The sequence below is a fragment of the Choloepus didactylus genome, chromosome Y (assembly GCF_015220235.1).
Source record: "Choloepus didactylus isolate mChoDid1 chromosome Y, mChoDid1.pri, whole genome shotgun sequence".
NCBI lineage: Eukaryota > Metazoa > Chordata > Mammalia > Pilosa > Megalonychidae > Choloepus > Choloepus didactylus.
The window spans coordinates 39,987,646-40,014,091 of NC_051335.1; the positions used below are offsets into that span (position 1 = coordinate 39,987,646).

The 26,446-nt window shown below is 38.2% G+C and overlaps 1 protein-coding gene across 1 annotated transcript; it reads right to left on the reverse strand.

Moving 5' to 3' along the window:
* Window positions 1–25,920, reverse strand: LOC119524250 (transcription initiation factor TFIID subunit 7-like). The gene is made up of 13 exons (XM_037822888.1): window positions 25,686–25,920; window positions 14,806–14,873; window positions 13,974–14,052; window positions 12,107–12,240; window positions 10,042–10,168; window positions 9,737–9,792; window positions 6,965–7,006; window positions 6,073–6,145; window positions 5,625–5,738; window positions 4,978–5,202; window positions 4,668–4,780; window positions 3,091–3,150; window positions 1–45 (listed from the first exon to the last, which is right to left on the reverse strand). Exons 1-13 carry the CDS (start codon window positions 25,918–25,920, stop codon window positions 1–3), a joined length of 1,371 nt encoding a protein of 456 aa, XP_037678816.1.
* Between the last annotated feature and the right edge of the window lie 526 nt (window positions 25,921–26,446).

Here is a 26,446-nt window from a genome sequence, read left to right on the forward strand (position 1 = left end):
TCATTTCTCCATAAAATATTTCAATTGCTCCCTTAGTGAAATGAGCTGTAGGGAGAGGCAGAAAAGCATGAAAAATTCACCTGAAATCCTAAGTTCCATTACTTGATCTGGAATTTACTTATATGAACCAAAAAGAATGACTGTCATTTGGCATTTATAAGGTATCTTTCTCTTACAGTCTTCCACATTCAAGAATACATACAAGATGCTGCGGCAATGATGCTGTGCTTTATTATGTCAAAGTTATAAAAAGACACTTTAAAATTGGATATGCTTGCTGCTAAGAATTTGTGCTTCAGGGAAAAGTGTATAGAGATCACAACTCACTGTAGGGATAAAGGAGACGGAATCACTGTAGCCATGTGCTGAGTCAGGCGAGAAGGCAATTGGGATAGCCTCTTGTCCCATTCTTCCTAACCTTCCTAACCTCCTCATTCTTCTTGCCATGTCATAAGATACTTGGAAGCAGGGTCAGATTCTACTTATCTTTATGCTTTCTAAGTCAGAAGTCTTGAATCTTTAATGGCATAGGATTTTTTTTAAACTTGAAATGGTAAGGTGTCCAATAGCATCACGAGAGGCATACTACCTTTGGGACAAAGATTGTTTTTTACTATTATCCAATTTAGGTCACTCCATAACAGAATGGATTTTCATTCTGTTAAATGAAAGGAATGAAGCATTACAAAACAATCCTAAACTGCACATCACCTTCTAGACTGCTACAACTGCTACCTGCAGTAATTTAGAGGCTCTTCTCACAGTGATTCCTCACAGTGAACCAATGACTGCTCCAGTTCTTTCTCATCTGTGGGTTTTTCCCTCTTCCACTACCCCTAAAGGTAGGTTTTTCCCTGCATTGAGACTTCTTGCTGAACGGTCAATCGGCCTAACTTGTCTATCCCCACAGCCTCAATGACTATTTCTCTGCACTGGATTCTCTCTGATCTCCCATTTTCAAAGGTGCTTTCTACTCAACACTCCTCAAACTAAACTCAATGTCTTCCCTATCACTCTCCCCCCCAATAATCCACTTCCTGTCATCTTTATTTTAGTTATTGGTATACCATTTCCCAGATACTCTTCTTTATTTCCCTTCTTGCCCTATAAATCCAATCAATTGTTAAATTCTACTGATTCCTTCTATCTCTTTCATCTTCCTCTAGTCTCTCCTATACACTGCTGGCAGGGTAATGTTCCTGAGTTTCTCCCAAGATAAAAAGAAAAAAAAAAGCTTTGATGGATTATTATGACCTAAGCTCTTTAGCTTGGTGTGACCACTCTCAGCCTTTGTGCATGCTGTTTTCTGCATAGAATGCCCTTCTTTCCCTATCTTCTTATTAAAACCCTACCTATCTTTCAAGACTCCAAACACCATCTTCTCCATGAAGCTTTCCCTAATCACCACAGACAACACTCAACAGTGAGCTCTCATTCCTTTAAATATCCATCCCTCTCATGTATTTCTCCTCAGCTGAAAGCAAAGACTATGTCTAAGCATTTTGTAGCTCTCTGTAGAACCTAGCTTAAAGTAGGTACCCAATGAATCTATGTTGAATAAATTAGCTAACATAAAGAACTCTTAGGAGTGAATAAAGTTCATAGCTATATTTCTATGTTGAAAATAGCATTCCTCAATACTAACTACTTACATGGATGAAAACAAGATGCCTGGTGGGTACTAAAGCAATCTTTGCATTAACCATTCAACTTACTATTTATAAGAAGTATTTGAATGAGTGATTTGCTGATGGGAAGGGAATCTATAGAACATAAGGATTCCCCTGGCCTTGTAGCGATGGGGGTGGGGGAGAGTTCCTCTACCTTAAGAGCCCCATGCTAAGCTCATCCTCATAATACAACCTTTAGACTCTTTAAAAATTGTTACCTCTAACAGTATAAGGCTAGAGATAGCATAAATTTTCTATATTGCTGCTTGACCCTCATGTATTCCATATTGCCCTCTTCTCTTTTTACTCTTCACATTCTTGTGACTTTAAAAATATAGTTTTTCAAGTTAGAAATCTGTCATACATCCTTACCACTTCCTTCTCCTTTAACACCCAGTAAGAATCCATCACCAAGTCCCATCAATTCCACCTTCAAAATACAGTCTCTCATATATAGCAACATTATTCATAATAGCTAAAAAACAGACACGACCCAAATGCTCATCAACTATGAACAGTTAAACAAAATGTGGTATATCTATACATTGGAATATTATCCAGCCACAATAAGGAAAAAAGTACTGATACATGCTACAATATGGATGAACCTTGAAAACATTATGCTATGTGAAAGAAGCCAATCACAAAGACCGTATATTATATGATTCCATTTATATGAAATATCCTGAATAGGCAAAGTATATTAGTAGAACGCACAGGCTATGACTGGAAGGGATGGGGAGTTTTTTTTTGGAGGGGGGGGAGTGGTAGCTAAAGTGTATGGAGTTTCTTTCTGACGTAATGAAAATGACCTAAAATTGACTGTGGTGATGGCTGCTCAACTGTATATTTTAAATGGGTGAATTGAAAAAAGAAAAGAAATGTGTGAATTGTATGGTATGTGAATTTATATCTCAATAAAGCTGCTATAAAAATTTTAGCAGCCAAAAAATATGTCTATCTACATTGTCACCATCTTAGTCCAAGTTACCATTATCTCTTATTAGACTGCACACAGCCTCTTAATTGGTCTTGCTGCTTCTACACATGCCCCTCACCCCAAAATCTATTCTCCAGGTAATAATCAGGATAATTTTTTTAAAAAGTTTAAATTAGATGTGACTCTCCTGCTTAAAATTCTTTAAGGGTTTCCGATTGCACTTAAGACTAAAACTCATCCTCCTTATCATGGCCTGCAAGAAGCCATATGATCTAACCCCTGCCTACTTCTCCAACTTTATCTTAAGCCATTCCCTTCCTAGTTCTAAATACTCCAGAGGTCCTCAAAGGGGCCGAGTTTTTCCCAGTGTGGAACCGTGCATATGTTCCACCTGAGAGGCTTTTTATCTCACTCTTTGCCTGGGGTAGGGGGTTCTTTTTATCAAATGTTTTCTGATTGATTTGAAAACACACTTCTTACCTGCTCATTTTTTTCATTTTCCTGAAATTTAAGCTGCTCCAGCACAGACTGTAAATGATTCTGGAAAACAAATGTTTTAAATAATGAACGCTGAGACGCCGAAGAAAAGAGAACCAAAGGAAACAAATAATTTGGCAAATAATTTCATAAGTGGGAAAACTGTAAGCCACAACAAAAGAGTACTCTTTTTAAAGGATTTTGAGTATTAAAACTGCATCACTAACTATAGCTCCATCCTATTTGATTTTATACACTCTATAAAACAGTTTTTTCTTGCCCTAAAATAAAAAGTTGGATTGCCTTCATGTGACCTTTTTCTAGTTTAGCACAGATTCTTTGGCTGTGGTGGCCTATTAAAAGAGTTGTCTTGGACTTTGGTGCCGGCTCCTCCATTTCCCCTTGCTAGGGCAGAATATTACTATTCCTAACTAGTACAACATGCAACAACAACAATCATAATAATGCCATATATCTGTATCTTTCAAAGTATGTCTACATCTATTATCTCACCTTGGTTATCCTAAAAGATGACACCCTAAATAGGTATACTTCTGTGTAAAATTGCTCCTCTCCAATGATTATGGCTCTACAGAAATGAAATCTGGCAAGGAATTCTCCAGATGCTTCAGAATTCCCTTCATGGCCTAAACATACATTTTCCTTTAGTTGAAGCTTTTAAACATGTATTGATAAAATCAAAGCAAGTTATTTACTCTTGTTTAAGCATGTATCATAAAGTTTAAAAAATGAATCTAATTCTCTTTCACTGTAGTGAATACATTTTGATATAAATACTACTTCCTGTGGTCCTGGGAAAGTCACTTAACCTCTTTGAGTTTCAATTTCTTACCTATATGATCAGAATAGTGAAGTACCTATCCTTCATGGATTTGAAGATGAAATAAGATAATACATGTAAAATATTTAGCATAATTAAAGCTTAACAAAAATTGGATATTATTATGTCAATTCATCTGGTCCCTTCCTAAAAATGCTTATATAAGAGGATCAAAATTACTCAGATAAAAGGAAAGAAGGCTATCTTTTATTAGGTGTTTCTAAGAGGTTGTTTAGGTTCATGAATAAACAATATTGCTGCATAGAGATGACATGAGTGGAAACACAAAGATGGAATTTTGAAAGTGAGATATCAAAATTTCTTTATATGGGGATGGGGTAGAGATAGGGAATAGGGAGTTAAGGCTTAAAATGTACAGACTTCCTATTTGGAATGATGGAAATGTTTTGGTAACATGTTTTTGGTAATGATCGTGGTGATGATAGCACAACATTGTGAACGTAATTAACAACACTGAAACGTGTATCTGAATGTGGCTAAAAGCAGAAATGTTAGGTTGTATATATAGTAAAATAATAAAATTTTTAAAAAAATTCATGGTGAATTTTCAGTTAATTTTCAGTTAATTTTCAGTTAAGCCGTTAATAGTAAAATTATAAAAACGTGCTTTCCTCAATTGTGACAAATTGTAACATGATGCAAGGTGTTAATAGTAGTAAATATTAAATCTTCTCTAATAAAAAAAAAGATTTCTTTATATCAACCAAGAAGAACATACCTTAAGTGTCAGGTTTTCAACTTTCATGAGGAGACCTTCCTGTCTTTGTGCTTTTCTCTGAATCTCTCGGAGCTTCTTCTCTGTGTAATGAATCAGCTTCTGAATTTCCAGGACTAACAGAGATAGACAGAAACTTTATGTATCTAAATATAGCCTAAAATAGTGAAAGAGATCCAAATCAACTAAAACTCCACTACACATCTGAGCATTAACTTCTCAAACTTAGTCCTGCATCTAAAGCGTGATTAGAGTTAACTTTGAGCACTGCCACCCACCCTGTCCCACTCCTTTGTGTTTTCCTCTGATTTACCTTGCGAACTGGCTCCTTCTTGTGCCGTGAACTGGCTAGATTCCATGAACTTGGCCTGAAGTTCCCTTTCCAGATCCTCTTCAGAATCTTCTTTTTCCTCCTCCTCATTCTCTTCTTCCTCCTCTTCCTCATCCTCCTCTTCCTCTTCCTCGTCCTCATCATCTTCATCATCCTCATCACTGCTACTGCTAGAATCACTGAACATCTCCTGAAGCATAGCATATTCTGTTGATTTTAAACAAGAAGGTGAAACTATCCAAAGCTTTTCAGATGCTTCTTATAATTATACTACTTGCCTTCAAATTCACTGGGCAGTCAGTGAATTTTATAAATCATTTTTCTCACAGGAAGATTATTCCCTTCACAAAACAAGGACAGGAAATGTGAAACACTGTAATGTTCTTTGCATGTATTCAATGATAAAGGCATTTATAGAATCCAGGGGCCCATGGGAGGTTAGAATACTGGGGATGGATGAAAGATTAGAACACCAATCTAAAACCCCTAAAATACCGAAGGACCAGTAAGAGGGAAGACGGACAAAGACATTCTTTTTCTGTGATTGAAGTGTGAGTCCATGGAGAATGATCTTACACACAGTCAATACCTGTCATCTCTGAACTCCTGCTTTGCCTTTACTAATGTACCTGATGAGACATGACCCTGCTCATGGCCAATTATTCCTGGGGAGCTCTCAAAGCCTAGGATAGAGCCTTGACTTTCTATCTCCTTGGTTTCATCTTCAGCAATGACTTCCCATCCTGAAAGGAGGGTCAGTCAAGGAAAAGGTAGAAGGAAAAGAGAAGGCACAGTTGAAAGGGAAAAGGCTCTTTGGCTGGAAGTACTATTTAATTTAGTCCAACGTCAAGCCACTTGTATCTGGATTTCTAGTTTGAGAAGTGCCTTAAATTGAATTACACAACTAAATGAATATACATTACATGAATTTACTGCTCCTAGCTAAAAAGTAACATTTCCATAAATCTTAAGTTCCACACATCAAAACAGCACACAAATACCAGAAGTGAGGGCTTGTTGGCAGTTCTACATGGGGTGTAACAGAGTATACAGGAAAGGTTTGGTATAAAAGGATACGAATGCTGACAGCTTCGGCATCTGAACACAGCAGTCTCTTCACTTCCTTTTCCACGTCCGGAGAGTCAACATACTTAAACAAAGTGGGAGGCAAGTACCAGAAATATCATTTAACACTCTGTGCTCTGAAGGAATGCTCCTTTTCTTACATACAAATGAACTGAAATGATTAGATACCCATCCAACCAAGTTCCTACTTTAAGTAGAACTATTTGTGAAGGAATCTTTGTCTAGGGCCTGGATTTTTGTATGGTAAGCTTATTTTGTTCCAAGCAAACAAATTACTTGAGACATTTAATCTTTTCAGTGTGTAACTCTATGGTAAATACCTCTATCAGAGGTGTAACCTTTAAGCCTCAGTTATGAATTATTTGTCCTGAGTCATATTGGAAAAGAAGTATAATTTTTTATTAATTGTTTAGAAGTGATTTCACTTCCTCACATCTTTATTATTATAGATATTCCTACAAAAACTGGATCTTAGCTACATGTTCTCCCTTGAATCCAGTTTTAGATAATTATCTCCAAAGCAACCAATTTGTCATGCCATGAATAGAAACCAGGACGTTGAGGGAGAATACAAAATAGCAAACAACGAAAGTGAACCCCAGCCTCCAAGAAACAGCCTTTAAAATAAATATCAGAGAAAAAGGAAGATTAGAATACACTGGGTCACTGGCCAAATTGTATCTTTTCCCATAGGAGTTATCAGACATTAAACAACGAAGTCATTTTTCAGTGAACCAAATTCAGTGCATGTGTGTACAGGAGTGGGGGTGGGGGTAAGAGGTAAGAAGGAAGACTTGAAAGTAAACTTTATGATTCCTTTGAAACTAATGAGTTATGAAATAAAACACACTAAGGATAAACAACGAACTTATGGTTGCTCTACCTCAGCAAAGCTGATTTCTTCGATTTGTTTGAAATCAACGAGCTACGAAATAAAACACAACAAACAATGAAGTTATATTATGATTGCTTTACCTCAGTAAAGCTTAAGGAGCTCTACAAGTATTCTTAACTTAGTTTTACATTTAACAGGCACTCAATAAATGCTGTTGACTGACAGAGAACAAAAGCCAAGGCTACTGTATTCATGAATTGGAAGACCCAACACGGTAAAAACGTCAATTCTTCCCAAATTGATCTATAGGTATAATGTAATTCCTATCAAAATTCCAGAGAGGATTTTTTTGGGACATAGACAAGCTTATAGTAAAATGTATATGTAAAGGCACTGGCCCTAGAATAGCTAAAACAATCTTGATAAAGAAAAATAAAGTGGGAGGAATCAGTCTACCCAATTTCAAGACTTATTGTATAGCTACAGTGTGATATATTGGTGGAGAGATCAACACATAGATCAATGGAACAGAATAGAAGAACCCAGAAATAAACCACATAAATTTGCCCAACTGATTTTTGACAAAGGCACAAAAGAAATACAATACAGGAAGGATAGCCTTTTCAATAAATGGTGCTGGCGCAACTGGACATTCATAGGTAAAACAATGAATCTTGAACTAAACCTCACATCTTATATAAAAATTAACTCAAAATGGATCACAGACTGAGATGTAAAATGTAAAACTGTAACACTTTTACAAAAAACATAGGAGAATATTTGCAGGATCTAGGCTAGGCAAAGAGTTCTTAGACCTGACACCAAAAGCATGATTCATAAAGGGAAAAAATGATAAATTAGACCTCATCAAATTGAAGAACATTTCTGGCAGGCATGTAAAGTGGTATAGCCACTCTCCAAACAGTTTGGCAGTTTCTTATAAAACTAAACATGCATGCTCAGATGTGGCCCCCTCTCTTTAGCTAAGCCAACTTGGCAGATGTAATCACTGCCCTCCCCACTATGTGGGATCTGACACCCAGGGGAGTGAATCTCCTTGGCAACGTGGAATATGTCTCCTGGGGAGGAATGTAGACCCGGCATCGTGGGGATGGAGAACATCTTCTTGACCAAAAGGGGGAAATGAAATGAAATAAGCTTCAGTGGCAGAGAGATTCCAAAAGGAGCTGAGAAGTCACTCTGGTGGGCACTCTTACACACAGTATAGACAACCCTTTTTAGGTTTTAATGAATTGGGGTAGCTGATGGTAGATACCTTTAACTATCAAACCACAACACAGAACCCATGAATCTTGAAGATGATTGTATAAAAATGTAGCTTATGAGGGGTGACAATGGGATTGGGAAAGCCATAAGGACCACACTCCCCTTTGTCTAGTTTATGGATGGATGAGTAGAAAAATAGGGGAAGGAAACAAACAAACAAACAGACAAAGGCACCCAGTGTTCTTTTTTACTTTAATTGCTCTTTTTCACTTTAATTATTATTCTTGTTATTTTTGTGTGTGTGGTAATGAAGGTGTCAGGGATTGATTTTGGTGATGAATGTACAACTATGCAATGGTACTGTGAACAATCGCATGTACCATTTGTTTTGTATGACTGTGTGGTATGTGAATATATCTCAATAAAATGAATATTAAAAAAAAGAACAAACAAAAACAACAAAAAACTAAACTTGCAATTACCATACGACTCAGCAATTGCACTCCTAGAAATTTATCCCAGAGAAATGAAGCCTTAAGTTCACACAAAAACTTGTTTATAAAAGCTTTATTTGTAATAGTCATTACAAATAGAAATAACTCAGATATCCTTCAATAGGTGAATGGTTAAACAAACTGTGGAACATCCATACTATGGAACACAACTCAGCAATAAAAAGGAACAAACAATTGATACATGCAACAACTTGCATGGATCGTAAGGGAATGATGCTGAGTGAAAAAAGCCAATACCAAAATGTTACCATGTATGATTCCACTAATATAATATTCCTCAAATTAAAAAGTTGTAGAGATGGAAAACGGATTATTGATTGCCAGGGGTTAGAGACATAGAAGTAGGAGCGAGGTGAGTGTGGTTATAAAAAGACAACATGAGGGATTCTTGTGATGATAGACTGTTATTATCTTGACTGGTGGTGAATACATGAACCTGTGCTTGTGATAAATCATGTAGAACTAAATTTTTTGAGTGTAAGTCAAACTGAATAAGATTGGTGAATTGTATCAATGTCAATTCCCTGGTCATGATATGGTACTACAGTTTTATAAAATGTTAACTTGGGGAAAACTGGATAAAGGGTACCTGGGGACTCCTATTATTTCTTACAACTGCATGTAAATCCACAATTATCTAAAAAAAAAGTTTAATTTAAAAAAGTGAAAGCCAAGCCATAGTATCCCTGTAGTTTGCCCAATGTCCTACAAGTATGAGGTAAGGTTAGGAATGTAACCACAATTTCCAGTTCTTAGATTCTGGATTGGCTCACTTTTAAAACTAGATCTTGCAATTGGAAACTAAAAGCTTTAGCAAAAGTTTCAAATCAATGACACTTCCAGATTTCTAAGCAACAAGCCTATAACCTCAGGTCAGCTTTTGTTCACTGCTATATTCCGAACCACTAGCACACAGTGCCTGGCATTTAACTTGCACTCAATAAATGTTTATTAAACATTTATATTAAACATATAAATGAATGAATAAATTAATCCCCAACTGACTTTTTCCGTTTCCTTCCCACACATAATCCTCTTCCAATACATCCAGCAAAGACGCAAAGACTATGTAACCAACCTTTTTTGTTGTTTTCCGGAACCTTTTCTTTCTGACATTCTTAAGTGGTGGAGTAACTAAAATAAATATGACATGGTGAGATGTATATATGATTGATGGTAGTAACATATCTATCTGAATTTAATAAAAAGAAAGCTCATGCTGGTATAAGCCACTGGCTCAAGACATGACTCAATCCTCTAAAAGTGTTTGGGAGCCTAATGAACCAAACTCCCTTAGGAGGTAACAAGTTCCTGGTTCATCAGTAATTAGGAGTCAGCAGATACATGTAGTCAGCCAGAATGAACAAGGGACTGGTGACTTACTGCCATGCTTCCAGACATATTTCTTCTGTTTCTCCCGTTCATGTTTCCTGATTACATTAAGATCAGTCGAGGTAGCTGGTTCTTCCGGAGAAGAAGGGAGATCACTATCAGCAGTGCACAAAAGCATCTACATTTAACAAAGGCAAAAAAGTTGACTATGGCTCTGAATCTTGGGTTGGTAATGAATCAGGATCATTCCTACTACCAGAAATCCTGGGGCACAGAAGTTAAGGAGACTAATACTTGGCATTTCCAGAAAATCAAATCAAGTATTACATATTTTTTCTCTCTCTTTCTCTCTCAGTAAGGCAGCACTGCATATGGACTTCAAGGTGTTTTTTGTTTGTTTGTTTGTTTTAGCTGGAGTGTTTACCATCACTGAGGGAATATATTGAAAACAGGTATATCTTAGCATTTTGACTTAGAGAGGAAATAAGAAATAGCAAAAATTATGACTAAGAACCAATTTAAATATCCAGAGTTAACAACATACTGCTTTAGCAGAAAGTTCAGAAGACCCCAGCTGCTTACAGTTTTAAATTAATGAAAGACGTTATAAATAACAAATAGAGACTCTACAAGCTATTTGGATAAAATAAAGTAGTGATATACAGTTTGTTCAAATACCTTAATTACATGGAACTTTTAATAGGAAGTGAGACCTGGTAGGTTTGCATAGGTTAGCGTGAAATAGCAACACATCCCGAAGTAATTTGGACAGAGAATAAAAACATATATGCAGGGCTCCCCTGAGGAGCTGGGGGGAAATGCAGAGTGTTGGGCTTCCTCACCTGGATTGTTGCTGATATTCTCACAAACATTGAGGACTGGCAGTTTGATGTGCCGAGCCCTCTATCATGGGACTTGCCCTTATGAAACTTGTTATTGCAAAGGAGAGGCTAAACCTGCTTATAATTGTGCCTAAGACTTTCCCCGAGTACCTCTTTGTGGCTCAGATGTGGCCCTCTCTTTCTAGCTAAGCCAACTCAGGAGGTAACTCACTGCCCTCTCCCACTACGTGGGACCTGACTCCCAGGGGTGTAAATCTCCCTGGCAACGCAGGATATGACTCCCGGGGATGAACCTGGACCCAGCATTGTGGGATTGAGAACATCTTCTTGACCAAAAGGGAGATGCGAAATGAAATGAAATAAAGTTTCAGTGGCTGAGAGATTCCAAATGGAGCCAAGAGGTCACTCTGGTGGACATTCTTACGCACTATATAGATAACCCTTTTTTAGGTTTTAATGCACTGGAATAGCTAGAAGTAAATACCTGAAACTATCAAACTCCAACCCAGTAGCCTTGACTCTTGAAGATGTTTGTATAGCAATGTAGCTTACAAGGGGTGACAGTGTGATTGTGAGAGCCTTGTGGATCACACTTCCTTTATCCAGTGTATGGATGGATCAGTAGAAAAATGGGGACAAAAAAACTAAATGAAAAATAGGGTGTGGGGGGATGATTTGGGTGTTCTTTTTTACTTTTATTTTTTATTCTTGTTTTCACTTTTTCTGGTACAAGGAAAATGTTCAAAAATAGATTGGGGTGATGAATGCACAACTATATGATGGTACTGTGAACAATTAATTGTGCATTTTGGATGGTTGTATGGTATTTGAATGTATCTCAATAAAATTGAATTTAAAAAAAAATCACTTTGTAGTTACTTGTTAAAGAAAACTTTGTTTAGTCCTGACTTTATTATCTTGCTGTTTGACCTTGAACTAGTTATTTCACCTCTCTGGGCTTTATTTTATCTGAAAAATGTTCTATGTATTTCCTTGCATTTGTATTTATTTTTTAAAATCTTAAAATCAGATACTGTACAAATATTAAAGAATATGTATTTAAAATATAATAAAAGAAGAATAATGAAAAAAAGTAGTGAAAGATTAAGGATCAAACACCAAAGCAGAACATGATGTTTGATTCCTGATCTAGAAATTAGCAATGGCAAGCAGACATTCACCAAGTAGAAAGGAGCACTGAAGGAAAGAGAAAAGGAGGGAGAAAGGTACTCCTTGAAGGATGTGAGTTAGTAGATTAAAAAACTAGCCCATACCTGGGAAATATCTGCTGTTTTATAAAAGTTTTTTTTATCAAGAGTTTTCAGGCTTCCAATAACGCAAGGCAAATCAACCAGCTTAGCAGTTAGAGAGACATCTTCTACCTCAACAACTGCATGACGTCTATCAGCTGAAGAGAATTAAAGAAGATTAAAGTTACCATCTTCCCAATGAACTTTTAACCTTAACTAGGATTTGAGTAATGAAGACTTATGTGGGACAGACTAGTCTTTCAGTGAAACCTACTATTTCTCATAATGCCAGAATTGTGAACACAATTAGGAACTTGCCAGAGAAAAGAAGGCAGAGTATATGAAGCTCTCTTTTCCCAGTTTATGTCACTTGTTTAAAAGTAGCTAAATTTATTGTTAGTGATTGTGAACTAAATGCTGGTGAAGTGGTACATGTTTCACTCTCATCCTGAAAGGCAAATTCCATTCCTTTGAACTCATTCATTTTGACACTATTCAATCTGTCATTGTACATGTGTGTTTCAAAGGTTTCAGTGCAAATGGTGCTAATGAGTCCCAAGTTTTAATTTCTAGTTAGTGTCACAAAGATAAAATTCTATAAATAGCTATATACTTAACTCTGAATCCTTCCCAGATGTCTCAAAAACAAAAATGTCTTTGGACCCAAGAGGATTCAGGTGTAATCTAATACTAAGTGAAAAAAAGAAAGATGGAAAACTATGTTTGACATGATCCTTTTTATGTAAATGCATTTAAAATATATAAATGCTGGTATGCATAAAAGTTTTGTCCGTAAGGAAACAAAAGAAGAAAAGGTTGGAAGCAACCCAAGTGTCCATCAAAAGATGACTGGATAAAGAAAATGTGGTAGATAGATAAAGTGGAATGTTACTCAGCTATAAAAAGGAATGAAGTTTTAATACATGTGACAACATGGATGAACCTTGAAGACCTCATGCTGAGTTAAATAATCCAGACACAAAAAGGCAAATATTGTATATCACTGATATGAAATAACTAGAATTAGTAAATTCATAGAATCAAAAACTAGAATAGAGGTTACCAGGGGCCGGAGTGGGGGTAGGGAATGAGGAGTTAATGCTTAATTGGCACAGAATTTCTGTTTGGGGTGATGGAAAAGTTTTGGTAATAGATGGTGGCTAAATTGCATTGTGAATGTAATTAACTCCAATGAATTATATATTTGAATGCGGTTAAAAGGGAAAATTTTAGGTTGCATATATGTTACTAGAATTAAATTTTTTAAAAAAAATGACTGTACAACACAAAGAGTGAATCCTAATGTCAAAAAAAGATGAAGAAACAGGTAATATTAGTTACCTTTGGCATTGAGTTTGGGGCACTATGAGGGAGAAGAGTTTCATTTTTCTCCTTTTGAAACTTTTCTGTTTTATTTGAATTTTCTAACCATGAACTTGTATTATTTCAATATTTTAATGTCAATAGTGGTTAACTGAATGGTAGAATTTTTAAGGGCCATTTTTTGTTTTCTTCTTTACACACTTCTCTGTTTTTTTAAAAAAACTAATAAATATTATTTTAAATAAAGAAATGTCATATTTGTAAACAAAGAACAGTGCATTCATTTGTTCTTCCCTTAGACAGTAAAAAAATCACAAAGCTGGTATCTAGTAGGAGATAATCAGCAGTATTGAAAACCCCAGTTGACCCCTGAGTCCTTGAGTTCTTCCTTATACACTTCCTTAGACTCCCTCGAATGATATATGCCTCTCTGAACAGTGAGCTCATCAAGGCAGAGACTACATTCCATCCTTTTTCACATCCTTAGTACCTAGTGTAATGCCTGGCACACAGCAGTCCCTTAATAAGTTATTGTTCAATATATGGTGAATAGATATTAACTACTTACGATATAAGTCAATTCTTAGTTTATCCTTACTGGTGACATTTCCAGAATGTACTACTTTCCTGACAGAAGAAGCATATTCCTACAAAGGAGATAAATTGAAAAATCAGAAGGATGAATTGTCTACTTGACAGCTAATAGAACAGATATGTCAGAAGAAGGCCTTCCTTAAATTAAAAACTTTAAACTTCCCAAACCTTTATAATGATGCCATGTATCATGCACATTATATAAATCAGATTAGGATGAGATTGACTCTAATCTCGTTCTCTACAGTTAGTGGCTTCTCTAAGATCTACATTCCTGCCTCTCAGTTGTATTTTCAAGGAAATTGCTGAAGAGAACTGAGTATATTAACTAGGCCTAATTGGGGAAATACTTTTTTGAACCCTATTCCTAATATATTTTTTTAGATTACAAAATGCTTGAATACAGGTATCATTGTGAGAAGAGACCCTAACACAATGTCGAGATGAGCTTCAACAGTCTTGCATGGTGATGAATTTGTAGGAGACTCAGCACTGGTTCCCCGTGTTGTCCCTTTTGAGGTGTCAGAGAATTTCAGAAGAGTCTTAGCTCTCATTGTCTGTGGTAAGTGGCTGAATCCATCACTGTCTCAGCTGTTTGTCAGGAAATCAACCCACATAATCAGTGGAAAGAAGCACTTCCCAAAGAGAACACATTAGGATAGGACTGCCTGATAGAACATGATCCCTGGGAAACCAGTGTTTTGAGTTGTTATATAGCCTATCTTACATAGAAATGCTACAGAATCTAAGTAGAACTAATACTTAAGCACTGAAGACATTTGGGCTGACATGCAAGCGTTTCTTACCGGAGGCAGACGCAATATAAATTGGTTCTCAAGTTCGTGAAGAGGTTCATGTTGGTTTTCACTCATGTCTTGTTTTTGAGTTGATGAAAACAAACAAAAACAAAACCAAGTCACTAAAAATTTCTCTTGCTCCCTCTATTGACCACTGATGGTAGTGCTGGTTAAATTATACAGGACCTTGCTCAGTATCCTCACTGGAATATGTGTACAGCTCTGAAATACTTTATTTGACACAACTTGAGTATTTCTAAAAGTCACCTTATCGCCCGTCCAATATGTGCAGATTTTCCAAAACCAACCGGAATTAACATAACAATTCTTTTTAAATTAATAATTTATATCAAACGAGGCAAGAGCTATCATGAAACATGATTTCATTTTTTAAACGATATTATCAGACACTCAGGTAAAGGCCTACATTTCAATGACACAGGTAGTGGCTACCTTAGGTAAACTACATGATCTCTGCAGGGAAGAATGCTAAATGAAGATGGAAATCAACTTAGAAACCTCTGGCAGAAATGTTCCACACTGAGTTGAAGGAAACAAGAGCTTCATTTTCAATATTTCATTCACCTTAATGGATGGGTAGGAATTAAGCAGTGCATGGAAGAGAATGCAGATTTTTATGACTCTAAGGCCAGCATCAAGAGCCTCTGAGTTACTTTAGGGAAAAACTGGGAGTTCAGTTCTTATGGACAGATTATCTGTATAAGTGCACCTAACTTCATGCAATAAATGCGTCCTTGAAGGGTGACATAAGTAGAATTTAAAAGCTGATTTGATTTATTCATTACAAAATTTTCATGCATTTACTCTATGTGTCAGGTACTATATTGAGTGCATTCGGTCTATTTTTTCATTTAATCCTCATAATCACCATTTATTTGAAATACCCCTAAAAGTCATTTAAAGGAATCTCATAATGCATGCTTTTGTAAAGTGAATAATCTCCCTCAACCTTTATTTTTAATCTTATTTTCCATTTATTTGAAATGTATCTGTGGTGGCTTGCATTTAGGGTATTAGAGTTCGCACCTCTTCAATTGAAGATAATTTTCTTTCCACCTTTGAGAAATCTGACAAAGTTCTCTTACATTATACACCAAGTTACAAAATCCAGTTAATGTGCAGTCCCTAATACTCTGTAAACCATTAACTGGGCTTGGAGTTCTGAATTTGAATCTCATTTAAGAGCAACTGAGGCCCCCTCCCCCTGCCTTTTTTCAAACACATGCAAGTGGGTCTGGGACCTCAGGGTGAAATCACTCACTAGTTATGATTTCAGTCCCTTGGTTGGCTTTGGAAACAATCAGAAAGACAGAAAATACAGAAAGGTCAGCAGTTCACAGTAGCCTTTTCCCAGTGGAAAAGCAGACACTGGGAAAAGAGAGACTAAATGTCCGAGAAACTGAGGGGGTGGGGTGGGAATCACAATTGCATTTTTTGTGATAGTTATTACTTCTCTATTCACTTCATACAGAAACACCTATATAACCATTATATATAAACACAAAAAAAGAAATACAAACCTAAAAAAATGTTATTTAAAGTAAATTAAATAAAAATGCTGGGGCTGGGCACCTTGCCTAACGGAACAAACAATTAAACACCTAAAGCTGGGAGCAGAAACATTATTTGAAGAACTAGCTGCTAAGCAAGATTTTATCAGATCACTAGTAACTTTTAGATTTCTCAGCAGACTTAAGACTAGGGCATTTTGTTCATTGCAATTTCTTTTTGGCAACTCCTCTCTTATGTGAGAAAGAATGCAAGAACTGAAACTATTTCAAAGTATCCCTAATGAAACAAAAAACTGCCCTAATGAAACAAACAAAAAAAAAGGTCTGATGGGAGAGAAGTTGGACAACTTTGGATGAAATGAGTTTTATTTATTTATTTATTTTTTAATAATCATTTTATTGAGATACATTCGCATACCACGCAGTCATACAAAACAAATTGTACTTTCGATTGTTTACAGTACCATTACATAGTTGTACATTCATCACCTAAATAAATCCCTGACACCTTCATTAGCACACACACAAAAATAACAAGAATAATAATTAGAGTGAAAAAGAGCAATTGAAGTAAAAAAGAACACTGGGTACCTTTGTCTGTTTGTTTCCTTCCCCTACTTTTCTACACATCCATCCATAAACTAGACAAAGTGGAGTTTGGTCCTTATGGCTTTCCCAATCCCATTGTCACCCCTCATAAGTTACATTTTTATACAACTGTCTTCGAGATTCATGGGTTCTGGGTTGTAGTTTGATAGTTTCAGGTATCCACCACCAGCTACCCCAATTCTTTAGAACCTAAAAAGGGTTGTCTAAAGTGTGCGTAAGAGTGCCCACCAGAATGATCTCTCAGCTCCTTTTGGAATCTCTCTGCCACTGAAGCTTATTTCATTTCCTTTCCCATCCCTTTTTTGGTCAAGAAGATGTTCTCCGTCCCACGATGCCGGGTCTACATTCCCACGTTGCCAGGGAGATTCACTCCCCTGGGTGTCTGATCCCACGTAGCGGGGAGGGCAGTGATTTCACCTTTCAAGTTGGCTTAGCCAGAGAGAGGGCCACATCTGAGCAACAAAGAGGCATTCAGGAGGAGACTCTTAGGCACAAATATAGGGAGGCCTAGCCTCTCCTTTGCAGCAACCGTCTTCCCAAGGGTAAAACTTATGGTAGAGGGCTAACCCATCAAACCACCAGTCCCCTATGTCTGTGGTCATGTTAACAACCATGGAGGTGGGGTAGGCGAATACCCCTGCATTCTCCACAGGCTCCTCAAGGGGGCACTACATCTTTTTTTTTTCCTTGTTTTTCTTTCTTTTTTTTTTTTTTAACTTTCCCTTCTTTTTTAAATCAACTGTATGAAAAAAAAAGTTAAAAAGAAAACAAACATACAATAAAAGAACATTTCAAAGAGACCATAACAAGGGAGTAAGAAAAAGACAACTAACCTAAGATAACTGCTTAACTTCCAACATGTTCCTACTTTACCCCAGGAAAGTTACATAATATAGCAACATTTCTGTGAACTTGTTCCTACTATATCCATAAGAAATTAACAGACCATAGTCATTTCTGGGCATCCCCAGAACGTTAAATAGCTTATCTGTTCTTCTTGGATTATTGTTCCCCCTTCCTTAGTTGCTCTCTACTGCTAGTTCCCCTACATTCTACATTATAAACCATTCGTTTTACATTTTTCAAAGTTCACATTAGTGGTAGCATATAATATTTCTCTTTTTGTGCCTGGCTTATTTCACTCAGCATTATGTCTTCAAGGTTCATCCATGTTGTCATATGTTTCACCAGATCGTTCCTTCTTACTGCCGCGTAGTATTCCATCGTGTGTATATACCACATTTTATTTATCCACTCATCTGTTGAAGGACATTTGGGTTGTTTCCATCTCTTGGCAATTGTGAATAATGCTGCTATGAACATTGGCGTGCAGATATCTGTTCGTGTCACTGCTTTCCGATCTTCCGGGTATATACCGAGAAGTGCAATCGCTGGATCGAATGGTAGCTCTATATCTAGTTTTCTAAGGAACTGCCAGACTGATTTCCAGAGTGGCTGAACCATTATACAGTCCCACCAACAATGAATAAGAGTTCCAATTTCTCCACATCCCCTCCAGCATTTGTAGTTTCCTGTTTGTTTAATGGCAGCCATTCTAACCGGTGTTAGATGGTATCTCATTGTGGTCTTAATTTGCATCTAATAGCTAGTGAAGCTGAACATTTTTTCATGTGTTTCTTGGCCATTTGTATTTCCTCTTCAGAGAACTGTCTTTTCATATCTTTTGCCCATTTTATAATTGGGCTGTCTGTACTATTGTCATTGAGTTGTAGGATTTCTTTGTATATGCAAGATATCAGTCTTTTGTCAGATACATGGTTTCCAAAAATTTTTTCCCATTGAGTTGGCTGCCTCTTTACCTTTTTGAGAAATTCCTTTGAGGTGCAGAAACTTCTAAGCTTGAGGAGTTCCCATTTATCTATTTTTTCTTTTGTTGCTTGTGCTTTGGGTGTAAAGTCTAGGAAGTGGCCGCCTAATACAAGGTCTTGAAGATGTTTTCCTACATTATCTTCTAGGAGTTTTATGGTACTTTCTTTTATATTGAGATCTTTGGTCCATTTTGAGTTAATTTTTGTGTAGGGGGTGAGGTAGGGGTCCTCTTTCATTCTTTTGGATATGGATATCCAACTCTCCCAGCCCCATTTGTTGAAAAGACCATTATGACTCAGTTCAGTGACTTTGGGGGCCTTATCAAAGATCAGTCGGCCATAGATCTGAGGGTCTATCTCTGAATTCTCAATTCGATTCCATTGATCTATATGTCTATCTTTGTGCCAGTACCATGCTGTTTTGGCAACTGTGGCTTTATAATAAGCTTCAAAGTCAGGGAGTGTAAGTCCTCCCACTTCGTTTTTCTTTTTTAGAGTGTCTTTAGCAATTCGAGGCATCTTCCCTTTCCAAAGAAATTTGATAACTAGCTTTTCCAAGTCTGCAAAGTAGGTTGTTGGAATTTTGATTGGGATTGCATTGAATCTGTAGATGAGTTTGGGTAGAATTGACATCTTAATGACATTTAGTCTTCCTATCCAAGAACATGGAATATTTTTCCATCTTTTAAGGTCCCCTTCTATTTCTTTTAGTAGAGTTATGTAGTTTTCTTTGTATAGGTCTTTTACATCTTTGGTTAAGTTTATTCCTAGGTACTTGATTTTTTTAGTTGCTATTGAAAATAGTATCTTTTTCTTGAGTGTCTCTTCAGTTTGTTCATTTCTAGCATATAGAAACATTACTGACTTATGTGCATTAATCTTGTGTCCCGCTACTTTGCTAAATTTGTTTATTAGCTCTAGTAGGTGTATCGTTGATTTCCCAGGGTTTTCTAGATATAAGATCATATCATCTGCAAACAATGACAGTTTTACTTCTTCTTTTCCAATTTGGATGCCTTTTATTTCTTTGTCTTGCTGGATTGCCCTGGCTAGCACTTCCAGCACAATGTTGAATAACAGTGGTGACAGCGGTCATCCTTGTCTTGTTCCTGATCTTAGAGGGAAGGCTTTCAGTCTCTCACCATTGAGTACTATGCTGGCTGTGGGTTTTTCATATATGCTCTTTATCATGTTGAGGAAGTTTCCTTCAATTCCTACCTTTTGAAGTGTTTTTATCAAAAAGGGATGTTGGATTTTGTCAAATGCTTTTTCAGCATCTATTGAGATGATCAATTGATTTTTCCCTTTAGAGTTTTTAATGTGGTGTAATACATTGATTGTTTTTCTTATGTTGAACCATCCTTGCATGCCTGGAATGAACCCCACTTGGTCATGGTGTATGATTTTTTTAATGTGTCTTTGGATTCGATTTGCAAGTATTTTGTTGAGGATTTTTGCATCTATATTCATTAGGGAGATTGGCCGGTAGTTTTCCTTTTTTGTAGCATCTTTGCCTGGTTTTGGTATTAGATTGATGTTAGCTTCATAAAATGAGTTAGGTAGTGTTCCATTTTCTTCAATGTTTTGAAAGAGTTTGAGTAAGATTGGTGTCAGTTCTTTCTGGAAAGTTTGGTAGAATTCCCCTGTGAAGCCATCTGGCCCTGGGCATTTATTTGTGGGAAGATTTTGGATGACTGATTGGATCTCTTTGATTGTGATGGGTTGGTTGAGGTCTTCTATTTCTTCTCTGGTCAGTCTAGGTTGTTCATATGTTTCCAGGAAATTGTCCATTTCTTCTACATTATCCAGTTTGTTGCCATACAGTTGTTGATAATATCCTCTTATAATTTTTTTAATTTCTTCAGGATCTGCAGATATGTCACCCTTTTCATTCATTATTTTGTTTATATGTGTCTTCTCTCTTTTTGATTTTGTCAGTCTAGCTAGGGGCTTGTCAATCTTGTTGATCTTCTCAAAGAACCAACTTTTGGTGATATTTATCCTCTCTATTGTTTTTTTGTTCTCTATGTCATTTATTTCTGCTTTAATCCTTGTTATTTGTTTTCTTGTACTTGGTTTAGGATTGGTTTGCTGTTCATTTTCTAGCTTCTTCAGTTGATCCATTAGTTCTTTGATTTTGGCTCTTTCTTCCTTTTTAATATATGCGTTTAGTGCTATAAATTTCCCCCTTAGCACTGCTTTTGCTGCATCCCATAGGTTTTGGTATGTTGTGTTCTCATTTTCATTCGTCTCTATATATTTAGCAATTTCTCTTGCTATTTCTTCTTTAACCCACTGATTGTTTAGGAGTGTGTTGTTTAACCTCCAGGTATTTGTGAATTTTCTAAGTCTCTGATGGTTATTGACTTCTAATTGTATTCCATTGTGGTCCGAGAATGTGCTTTGAATAATCTCAATCTTTTTAAATTTATTGAGGCTTGTTTTATGTCCCAGCATATGATCTATTCTGGAGAAAGTTCCTTGAGCACTAGAAAAGTATGTGTATCCTGGTGATTTGGGATGTAATGTCCTGTATATGTCTGTTAAATCTAATTCATTTATCAGATTGTTTAGGTTTTCAATTTCCTTATTGGTCTTCTGTCTGGTTGATGTATTTATAGGAGAGAGTGATGTGTTGAAGTCTCCCACAATTATTGTGGAACATCAATTGCTTCCTTTAGTTTTGCCAGTGTTTCTCTCATGTATTTTGTGGCACCTTGATTGGGTGCATAGACATTTATGATTGTTATTTCTTCTTGCTGAATTGCCCCTTTTATTAGTATGTAGTGGCCTTCTTCGTCTCTCAAAACATCCCTGCATTTGAAGTCTATTTTATCTGAGATTAATATTGCTACACCTGCTTTCTTTTGGCTGTAGCTTGCATGAAATATTTTTTTCCATCCTTTCACTTTCAATTTATTTGTGTCCCTGTGTCTAAGATGAGTCTCTTGTATGCAACATATTGATGGTTCATTTTTTTTGATCCATTCTGCGAATCTATATCTTTTAATTGGGGAGTTTAATCCATTTACATTCAACGTTAAAACCGTGAAGGCATTTCTTGAATCGGCCGTCTTATCCTTTGGTTTATGATTGCCATATTTTTCCCTCTCTCTATTAATATCCTTTATTGTACCCATACCAAATCTCTTTAGTACTGAACCTTTCTCCAAGTCTCTCTGTCCTGTCTTTGTTTCTCTGTCTGTAGGGCTCCCTTTAGTATCTCCAGTAGGGCAGGTCTCTTGTTAGCAAATTCTCTCAGCATTTGTTTGTCTGTGAAAAATTTAAGCTCTCCCTCAAATTTGAAGGAGAGCTTTGCTGGATAAAGTATTCTTGGCTGGAAATTTTTCTCACTCAGAATTTTAAATATATCGTGCCACTGACTTCTTGCCTCCATGGTGGCTGCTGAGTAGTCACTACTTAGTCTTATGCTGTTTCCTTTGTATGTGGTGAATTGCTTTTCTCTTGCTGCTTTCAGAACTTGCTCCTTCTCTTCTGTTTGACAGTGTGATCAGTATATGTCTCGGAGTGGGTTTATTTGGATTTATTCTATTTGGAGTTCGCTGAGCATTTATGATTTGTGTATTTATGTTGTTTAGAAGATTTGGGAAGTTTTCCCCAACAATTTCTTTGAATACTCTTCCTAGACCTTTACCCTTTTCTTCCCCTTCTGGGACACCAATGAGTCTTATATTTGGACGTTTCATATTATCTATCATATCCCTGAGGTCCATTTCGATTTTTTCAATTTTTTCCCCATTCTTTCTTTTATGCTTTCATTTTCCATTCTGTCATCTTCCAGGTCACTGATTCGTTGTTCAACTTCCTCTAGTCTTGTACTATGAGTGTCCAGAATCTTTTTAATTTGGTCAACAGTTTCTTTAATTTCCATAAGATCATCCATTTTTTTATTTAGTCTTGCAATGTCTTCTTTATGCTCTTCTAGAGTCTTCTTGATTTCCTTCATATCCCGTACTATGGTCTCATTGTTCATCTTTAGTTCTTTGAGTAGCTGCTCTAGGTGCTGTGTCTCTTCTGGTCTTTTGATTTGGGTGCTTGGGCTTGGGTTATCCATATCGTCTGGTTTTTTCATATGCTTTATAATTTTCTGTCGTTTTTGGCCTCGTGGCATTTGCTGAACTTGATAGGGTTCTTTTAGGGTTTGTAGACCTATTGAAGTCCTTATCTCTAATTTATCAGATCTACAGCTTTGTGTAGTACACTTTCTCTAACTAACCAGCAGGTGGCGTCCACGAGCCACCTGTTCTCCACAAGCCAGTTCGCCCCGGTTTAGCCTTTTTGGTGAGTGGGGGAGTGAGTCTTGTGGGGCCCAATTGGTGTACCAAGCTTGTGTGTGTAGTTGGTGTTGCCTGCCCTGTTTGTGGGGCGTGTTTCTGGGCAGTCGGGGAGGGGGTGTGGCCCTAACAATCAAATCTCCCTGATGATCCTAGAGTTTTAAAGCTGCTGCAATAGTCTAATCCTTCAGTTCAGTCCTGCCACATTTGTCTCTGCCACTGACCCACAAGTCCTTGGTATTGGCGTATGGCTCCTGAGACTTGCAAGTGGGCCCCTCTTCCAGGCTGTGCATCCCGGGTCCTCTGTTGAGGGATGACTGTGCTATGTCACAGGTGAGTGCTGTCCCCCCAGGGCGGTTCTGGGCTGCTGGGCTGTGTAGGGAGGCTCCCAGTCTGCTGAAATGATGGCTGAATGGGGCTTTGTTAATTCACACTGCTCCACCTTCCCAACTCTGGGACAATCAGCTGAGGTTGCAGGGAAGGCTAATGTCCATGCCCAGTTTTGTGGTGTGTGCCTGTTATTTGAAGCACTTCCATCACACTGGGTTGTCTGGGGCAGCTCTGGGCTATGGGGCTGGTGATGGGCAGGAGTGTTTCCTGTCCACCAAGATGGTGGCTGTGAGCGGACATCCCCCTTTTCTTGGGAAGTTGTGGTGTTTAGTGAATTTTCTCAGCCACTGGATTATTGCCTTTAGTCTCAGAGCTCTCTTAGTTCTGCTCTTGACTTGAAGTGCCCAAATTGCAATTCTTTGAAGCTCTCTGTATTGGGCTTCTTAGAGTAATTGTTTTAGTAAAAGAAAAAAGGATTAAAAAAATAAAAAAAGGGCCCTCCTCAGAGATCTGATAGGTTATTGAAATGCTAATAGACAAAGCAACCAGGGCCATTAAGGAAAGGTCCACAGGGCAGAGAGATCAGCTTTTCTTCGGGATTTGCATATGCACCTCAAGGCCTGAGCTCCGCCCCTCCCCCCTCTGTGTTCACCAGAACTCCAAAAATCCTCTGCTTTTATTTTGGAGTTTTTCGTGTTATTTTTTTTTTTTTTTCTATGCCTGTCTCCTCTCTGCTGGGCTGGCTGCTCTCAGAGTCTCTGGTGTCTGGTCTCAGTCTATCTATGGTTGGAGTCTGGATCAGTAGAATGAGTTTCCGATAAGAGCAGCCACTGCAGTTCTCCCTTCTCCTTCCTGGAGCTGACAGCCCCTCCTCCCACGGGACTGAGCCTGGCAGGGAGGGGTGCGGGTCCCCTGGCCGCAAAAACCCACAGATTTCGCTGATCTCAGCAGTTCGACATTTTCATGAGTGTTGTATGAATTATGCCCGAAGACAGATTGCTCTGTGGTGTCCAGTTCACGCAGTTCCTGGCTTTTTACCTACTTTCCTGGAGGAGTAACTAAACTTACAGCTCACCAGTCTGCCATCTTGCCCCGCCTCCGAGTTTTATTTATTTTTAATTTGCTACCTGTATTTACCAAGAGAACTGGTTGCATCATATTTACTTTAAGCAAAGGCTTCCACTTTTTCCAGCAAGCGCTCTTTGATACCTATTTAAATTAAAAGGACCGCCTTCCCTCATTCAACCCTAGCTCCCCTGCGCTTTAGCAGAATAATAACTAGCGGGCTGGCGCGCGGCAGCATGGTCCAATCAAAATACCAAAGTTGGTATTTTCTCAAGTTCACAGCATCTGGCAGCGGTGTGGAGAGAATGACCACTCCATCCTTTTCCCGGGGGCATTAAACTTCCAAGGTTTTCCAGCTCCTAGGCTTTGATCCCATTTCCCTTGAAAACCTACCCTGGGGCCAAAGGGCCTGGACCTTTGTGCCTTCCTGCTGAGGCGGGCTGGAGAGGGGAACAGCCGGGCACCTTTGCCGAGCGCTGACCCGGTTCCCGGAGCCTTCCAGCCGAACCAACTCACCCGCTCCTCCGCTAACTAGCGCCGGGACCGGAAAGGGTGTGAGGACCCGGACCGCCTCTGCCCCGTGGGTTCCGGGCGGGGCGTGAGTGGGCCCCCGCGCAGGCCGGCGAGCGGGCGCTCGGCGAGTGGACTGCGCTGGACAGGTAGGAGACTCTGTGCTCGCCCGGCCCCGCCCACCCCGCCTCGGTGAATGCTCAACTCGGCAGCCAGGGCTGCAGTTGGCAGGCGGCTGCCCTGAGGCGCTCAGTCGGTTAGTCGCGTGCGAGGCGGGAAGGTTCGAAAGGGCGCCGAGCGGGAGGGACCTCGAGTAACAAGCCCAAGTTTCCACAACGCAATACGTTTCCACAGTGGCGACCTGTGAGGCGTCCAGACTATTTCCACCAGTATACAACGACACCTGTAAAAGGAGTGGCCCATTTGTTTGCCTCTTAAATCCGTTAGATTGGGCTGATTTTTCCCTTGGGCGAGGTGACCTAGCCTGGAGACAGATGCACCACACTAACTTATTAAATACCTAGTATCCGCGCAGAAACTACTCGCATGTAATTGCCACCCCCTCTCTCCCCTTAGCAGAGCCACTATTTTATATCTATTGGAGTGGAACACAAGTTAAGCCACTTATTTGCCCTAAAGATGGTCGCGGTTCAAATGCTAGCAGTTCCACTGTCCCAAAGAGGAGTCTTGGCTTGTGAAAAAAACTCGAAGCCACTTACTTTTCCCCTCTGGCAAGTTTTCCAGAGTAGTTTTGGCATCAGCTTGGGCACCGCAGTCGGCATCAGCTTGAGCTCCAGGGTCGGCAGGAATTTGGGATCCGTGGTCACTTCTAGTTTCGGCACCATGGGCATCAGAACTTTGGGCATCTTGGTAGCTTGTTACTTCTGATGTTGAAGCTGTTGGTGTTGAAATGTTTTCCGAGAGACTTGGGGGCTCTCCCTCAGGGAACTCCATGTTCCAACTCCTTGAGACAGTATAATGGCTTCCCGTTCAGTCATGTGATCTGGAGAGTTCTAGAACATTCATAAAAATGATGTCAAAGGTAACTTTGTTAAAGATATAGACATAATAATGGAGACATTACAGGTGCCAGTTAGAGATAGTAGTCGAGAATTCTCTTATTGCCTAAGGTCAAATAAGTTTAGATAAAACTTAATTCTAAAGAATAAATTGTGGATACGTGATTTTTTTTCCATTCAGGTATGCTACATTACCAGAGCTTGGTTCTCGACAAAATCGTTTTGGACCCTTTTGGAATCAGTCGATTCATTTTTATGAAATTGTGTGGTGGTGTCATAATACAAAATAGAACAATGAGATTTATATTGCATTGCCTGTAGAGTATTCTTGAAGACGGTTATATCAAAAAGAATCGTTTTATGAGCACTCAAAGAAAAAAATTCTATTTTCAGTAACTGAAACAGCTGAGCGATTTGTTTGTTTTCAATCATAAGGACAATGTGAATTCTGTACTTAACTT